The sequence below is a fragment of the Ascaphus truei genome, chromosome 5, assembly GCF_040206685.1.
Source record: "Ascaphus truei isolate aAscTru1 chromosome 5, aAscTru1.hap1, whole genome shotgun sequence".
NCBI lineage: Eukaryota > Metazoa > Chordata > Amphibia > Anura > Ascaphidae > Ascaphus > Ascaphus truei.
Genome location: NC_134487.1, coordinates 110,877,863 through 110,884,154, shown reverse-complemented (window position 1 = coordinate 110,884,154; position 6,292 = coordinate 110,877,863). Strand labels below are relative to the sequence as shown.

At 43.3% G+C, this 6,292-nt stretch overlaps 1 protein-coding gene across 5 annotated transcripts in view; it reads right to left on the bottom strand.

Annotated features, from left to right (window-relative positions):
• Positions 1-2,353: 2,353 nt before the first annotated feature.
• The window catches only part of CEP290 (centrosomal protein 290), a 137,300-nt gene continuing 133,361 nt past the window's right edge, over positions 2,354-6,292 (bottom strand). For 3 of the 5 annotated variants that reach the window (XM_075600465.1, XM_075600464.1, XM_075600468.1), the window contains one exon: positions 2,354-3,841. In XM_075600465.1, coding sequence (XP_075456580.1) covers positions 3,653-3,841 — 189 coding nt within the window. In that variant the 3' untranslated portion in view covers positions 2,354-3,652. The remainder of the gene's footprint in view (positions 3,842-6,292) is intronic. The other 2 variants (XM_075600466.1, XM_075600467.1) reach the window with 2 other exon arrangements.

Sequence of the window (6,292 nt, the reverse complement as noted above, 5' to 3'; positions counted from 1 at the left end):
CGCACCAGCATCTCCGTGTGCCCATATACACACTCGCGCATCTCCGTGTGCCCCTATCCACACTCGCGCATCTACGTGTGCCCCAATACACACGCGCGCATCTACGTGTGCCCCGCGTCCATACACACGCGCATCTACGTGCGCCAAAACCCACTCGCGCATCCACGTGCGCCCATACACACATACACATCCACGTGCGCCCATACACATGCGCATCCACGTGCGCCCATACGCACCTGCACCCATCCCCGTGTGCCCATACGCATTCACACACATCTACGTGTGCCCATACACACCCGCACACATCCACGTGTGCCCATACACACGCACACATCCACGTGTGCCCATACACACGCACACGTCTACATGTGCCCCCCACACACGCACCCATCTATGTGTGCCCCTACACAAGCTCACACATCTACGTGCATTTATTTAGTTATAAAATATTTTACCAGGAAGTAATACATTGAGAGTTACCTCTTATTTTCAAGTATGTCCTACACACGTATACATCCACCTGTGCCTACATACATTCATCCCCATGTGCCTACCCATATATTCATCTACCTGTGCCCCACACCTATCCACCTCCGCACGCACACATCCACATGCGCCCATCCACATGAATTAATTGGGGAATTCAGATAAAAGTAACCAAGCATAAATGCTAAACATTGTGATTCCCATTAACAAGTATTTATCATCTAATAATTACTACAGTATATTTATATAGTTTATAATGTCACTAGATAAAGAGCTCTATTGACCTCATATAATTCTCCGCACCGTATGAGACCATAAGTGGGGGGGACACGTCGCCAGTCAGACCGCGCTCCCTCATAAGGAAATCTAGTGCCAGTCTTTCTGTCCCGACTTCGCCATCCCCCCGCGCGGGCGGGCAACTGCTACCCACGCACAGGATAAATCCAGAAGGAAGCGGCCGCTGGGAGCAGTCAAGCACCCACTTGCCATCGCTCCGAGCGCCTCAGCGTGTCCCACCTGCCGAAACTTGACCAGCGGGTACAGACCGTGAAGGGCCACCCTTGGCCGCCCTCCCCCGGGCCGCAATCACTAAGAGCGGCTGCACTAGCATATACATGCATGTATATATCCACCTACCTATACATGCCTATATACGCATACATACATATATACACACACACACACACACACACACACACACACACACACACGTGTAAACCCACAAACACCTATGTCTGTTTGCACATCCTAACAATAGATATACATATACATATATGCACCTACGTATACATGCCTGCATACACATACGTATGTACAGATTCACATAACTCCCTATACATACATACACACACACATATATATAACCACACATATGCATATATATATATATAAATACACATACACACATATATATATACCCGTGTATGCTTTTTTTTATTTTTATATTTATTTCATTTGAGGTTTATCCAGGCCGCGGGAAAACCCGTGGGGACAGGGAGGGGGAACTGACCAAGGCCGCGCCTCTGCCCTCCGAGCGGGCCGCGAGCGGCCGCTAGACCCCCTGCCACCGCCCGCACCACGTGGGACCGCAGGAGGCCGCGCCTCAGCCCCCGCGCGGGTCGCGAGCGGCCGCCAGATCCCCGGACCAGGCCGACAGCACTGAGGTATGCGGGAGGGTTGGGGGAGGAAACACGTGTTCCTCCGGGTCCGCAACCTCTCCTGGGAACAAGGGCATGAGAGTGAGGTGGGGCCGTGCGGGAGCCCCGCGCGCGCCCACCAGCTGTCCCCGTCACAGCTCCCCCCCGATCCCCCCTGGAGGCTCATTGGTGATCGCGGGCCGGAGGACAACTCCCCGCGCCCCCACTGAACCACCAATGCAGCCCAGGCAATTCTAACGCGGCCCCAGCTTTCCCCCAGCCCCCTCAACCAGCCCAGTACGGGCAAGTATGGGATGGGCAAGCATGGGGCCAGCCGTGCTCTCGCCGCCCGCCAACCCCGCACTTACTTCCCAACTGGGGGGGAGCCCCAAACAACCAACCACGCTCCCACCTCCCTGTCCGCGCGGGCAGCAGCCGCGGGATTTGGGAGAAGGGACGACACGCGGGGAAACAACCTTCCCATGGACTGGTCAGTCCGGTCAATCGTCTGGCGGGCAGCAAAAGAGGACGTGCTGCCCGCCAGCCTGGCCTTAAGTAGGCCTTCTGGAAACTCCTCCCTTGTGCTAGGGAGGGAGGTGTGGGGGCGGACCAGCGAGGGGAAGGCCAGACCCCCCTGGTCATGAAGCCCCCCCGCCTATGGCTAGGGAGGCCGCTTAATAATTCAATGCTTCAAAGTATGTACTTAAATACAAAAACAGAAACCAAGCTTGAGTATCTTTATTTAGATATGTAAACACTACAAAAATAAATCTACAAAAATAGTGCTAAATTTATTAAATTATTTAAATGTGAAACAGTTGTGTATCCTTTAGGTAAATATATGCTAATCAGTAACTATTTAATAACTGATGTGCAAAAACTTTTTAATTGGTTATGTCTGTTAACCATCAAAGTAGTAGTCATATCAGTGAATAGCCCTTAATGATTTCAAATATCTACGGTTATTTGCTGAATAATCATGTAGGAGCTTAAGGGTTTGTTGAAAATGTGGACCTCTGTTTTCAACTTTATTCAAGATCAAGAACCCAATCGTTGTGTATCAGTTTCCAGACCTGCTTCATTCACCCCATTGTCACAGGCTAGAATTTGTTTGTGGCAAATAACTCTTGACATATCACTTGGCTTTTTATCCATTCTGTACATAAATTCCCTATAGCGCTAGCTTAAATAATCTTTTAATGGGGGTCATGTATCAAACGCCTGACACTTCTGCCCTAAGTCTTAAGTAAATTGCTCCTCGATGCATTTATACTGGCATCACGTGAAACAAATTTGATTAACTGTTATAAAAAAATAAATCTCTAGGTGACAAGAAAAATACAATCAGAAAAAGTAGATTCAATTGCGGCAAAACAAAAAGCATTGAGGCCCAAACTTATTACCGTACAATTGGATTTATGAATCGCCTTAAACCAATTCCAACATTAAATAACTGGTGCACTTTATACATCGATCTTAAAGCTGCAGTTCAAAAAATACCCTACTTTTTTTTTTTTAAATCTTCTGTACTATGAGACATATTTTGAATGTATTCTAATGTAACGGGCATTTTTGTTGTAGAAACCATATACAAAGTCACATCACCTTTTTGTTCCCGGCTCTCTCTAGCAGTGAACCAATTGAATATAGTGCCTGCCTGGTCACATTATCTTCCTCACTGAACTTTGGCTGTCAGTGCAGCAGAAGATTACCAAAGATGCATTTAGTGAAACCGCAGCTGAATTTCAGTGATCGATCACAGGAGAACCGATTGATCAGCAACTTAGCTGATCACTTGCCAGTGTGTTGATTGTATTGATGCACATATTGAATGATGGGGGGGGGGGGAAGCTTCAAAGTGAAAATTCCCATTTACCTCAATGGGTGTTTGTGGCAGGGTCAGGTCTTATTGAATACACACCTAACAAATATAATGTGCATTTGACACAGTGGTTTTGTCAATTTTGTGACAAAACAGCATTTTGCAATACTTCTTACATGGGTTTCATGTGTCCAAAACACGTTTCACTTCAACCCACCGAGACATTAGCAGGGATATCAACATGAACTCCAAACTGGTCTGAAAGTGCTTTCAACTTCTCTTCCAAGAGTATATTCTTCTTTACTTCTTCATTATAGTTATATTTCAGATCTTCAATTTCTTCAAAAAATGTAGGGTCAAAGTTATCAAGCTCCTTTTTCAGTCTTTTGATCTCTTCCTGAAGAAACAAGATTCAAACATTTCAGTTGTCAAAATACAAACCCCAGTGTGGTTTCTTGCATCCTTAGTGGAAGTCTTCATATTTATAAAAAAGATTTTTGTATCAACGACTGATTGCTACCTAGGCTTTTTAACGTGTCTTCATATTGCACAACATCAGAAATAAAAGGATGGAAGAATTAATAATTGCATACATGTTGAAATCTGATTAATGTTTATTATTAACCAGTGAAAAGAGTAACTGCTATTTGTACACATTCAACTTAAATTTTACACCGCTTTTCTCATAGAATGAAATTAAAATGAAAGGTGTTATTTGTAAGCTCTCCTGGGCAGGCATTGCCTATACTATTGTGTGATTTTGTTTGTTGCACTTTGTCAAGTGCTGTGTACATTGGTATATGTACATACATATAGCACTACCAATGTAATAAGTATAATGAAATTACTCCTTTCCCATAATGTTTTATTGGTATTGTTCACTGAAATTTAATAGTGTTATAATGTCCCTACTCAGCCCCTCTATCAATCTGTGGAGGGCTGTTAAGACTGCACATTAACAGTCTGTGTGGACCGCTGTTTGTGTTTATTACTTCCAGGCCCCTACCTGTATGTATACAGTGGTTGTAGTTTAAGGTACAAATGACTAACGTGCATCTTAGGCAGAGGAGCAGAGGAGCAGAAGAGCGCATACAGTATTTGTTTATGATATGCGAACATCCAAAAATACACAGTACTGTAAGAATTGACTTCACACGTGGAAATAAAACGTTTTGTAAGAATAACCAATAACACCCCCCACCCCAGTAAATTCTTCAAGGAGAAGTCATTCTTTGTTTAGAGGAACTCTATGTAAATTTAACAAAAGGCATCTCTTACCTCTTGTCTACTGGCTTGGTTTTGTAAACAAATTAGTTATATGGTTTAAAGGTGTAGTTTAAATTTTATTACCTGTATTAATGCAACATGAAAAAAACCATGATAGGAAGTTAGTATTAGTGTGAATTTGGCCTCAATGCTCTTTAATGTTAAGCAAGTAGAAAGAAAACGCAAGAGCACAAATTTAAAGTAGCATTCCTAGAGGCATTTGAGTACCTTTTGATGAAAATAAATGACCTAATCTTATGAAATATGTGAATAACCTGCTCCCTGCATTCACCTCATGGCCACCTGTCAATATATCCTTCATTTGGTGTAACAGCTACAATATTTATTTCAAACTTTTTCTAATGTTCTACTCGCCAACAAAAGTCAGTACTAGAACGCGTGTGGGAAATTAGGGAGGGCACCCATCACAGATCTACCGAAGACCATATAGGGTAATGACAAGGAGGACTAACAAAGAGCAGACAACATGAACAGGAGAAGGAAAGCTGTCTGCCAAGTTATTAGGGTCTCTTTGCCATGTTTTGCTTAAAAAGGAAGGAATTCCTTTCTGAATGGAAGCAAAGCATCCCGATTTCTTAAAGCTGCAGGGAACTTATTCCACAGTCTTGGAGCGATCCTTCAAAAAGCTCCCCCTCCAACTTTATTGACCTTTATGCCTAGGCTCAATCAGTTGAGATGCAATGGCAGATCTAAGGACCCCATTTGGGTGTGCAGTCAGTCAGTTCTGAAGGTAAGGGAAGGTGGAACCATGTATAGCCTTTAAGGCGAGTGCCAAGATCTTAAAATTAACTCTTTGCTGCACCAGGAGCTAGTGCAGATCTTGTAATACAGACAAGATGAGGTCTCGCCTTGCCTGCTATAAGATGGGCAGTGATGTTTTGCACCAACTGCATGGCTTTGATATTATGTTTTTGGAGACACATCGACCAAATTTTCTAAATCCAGACTGGAGAGGACCAATGCCTTGCTACTATCTGTAGATTGGTTATTGAGAGAAACACTTGAATGTGTCTCAGCCGATGGATTTGGCACTAGCAGTTTTTAACAATACTGATACTGATCAATTATGTTTTTGTCAATCGCTCAAAGGCTTCTCTCTCTCTTTCCTTGGAATGGTGGAGTTATTGATTTTTAGAGGGTAGAATCTTTTACTCACAGCATCTGTTTGTGCTTTGGCACCGAGCACGAGCAACTCAGATTTAGAGGCATTAGGTTGTAGACAATTCAATGCCATCCAATTAGAGATGTCGCAAAAGCAATCATTCAGGTCGTTCACAGTTATGATAGGATCACAGGAATTGACTGTGACATCATTGATGGAACCAAGTTTGTTAGCAACAAATTATGTCCCCTAGGGTTTTAAAGGAGCCAACCAAGCAATTTCCTACATGTGTTTTTTTTTTGTTTGTTTGTTTTTAAATCCGTTCTGTAGTATTGGATAATACTTCATATTTTTTTTTTAATTCAACTCCATGTAATTTTTAATGAGTTTTAAAGCAGCAGTTCAAGCAATATCCTACATGTGTGTTTTTTTTTTTAAATAAATCAGTTCTGTACTATG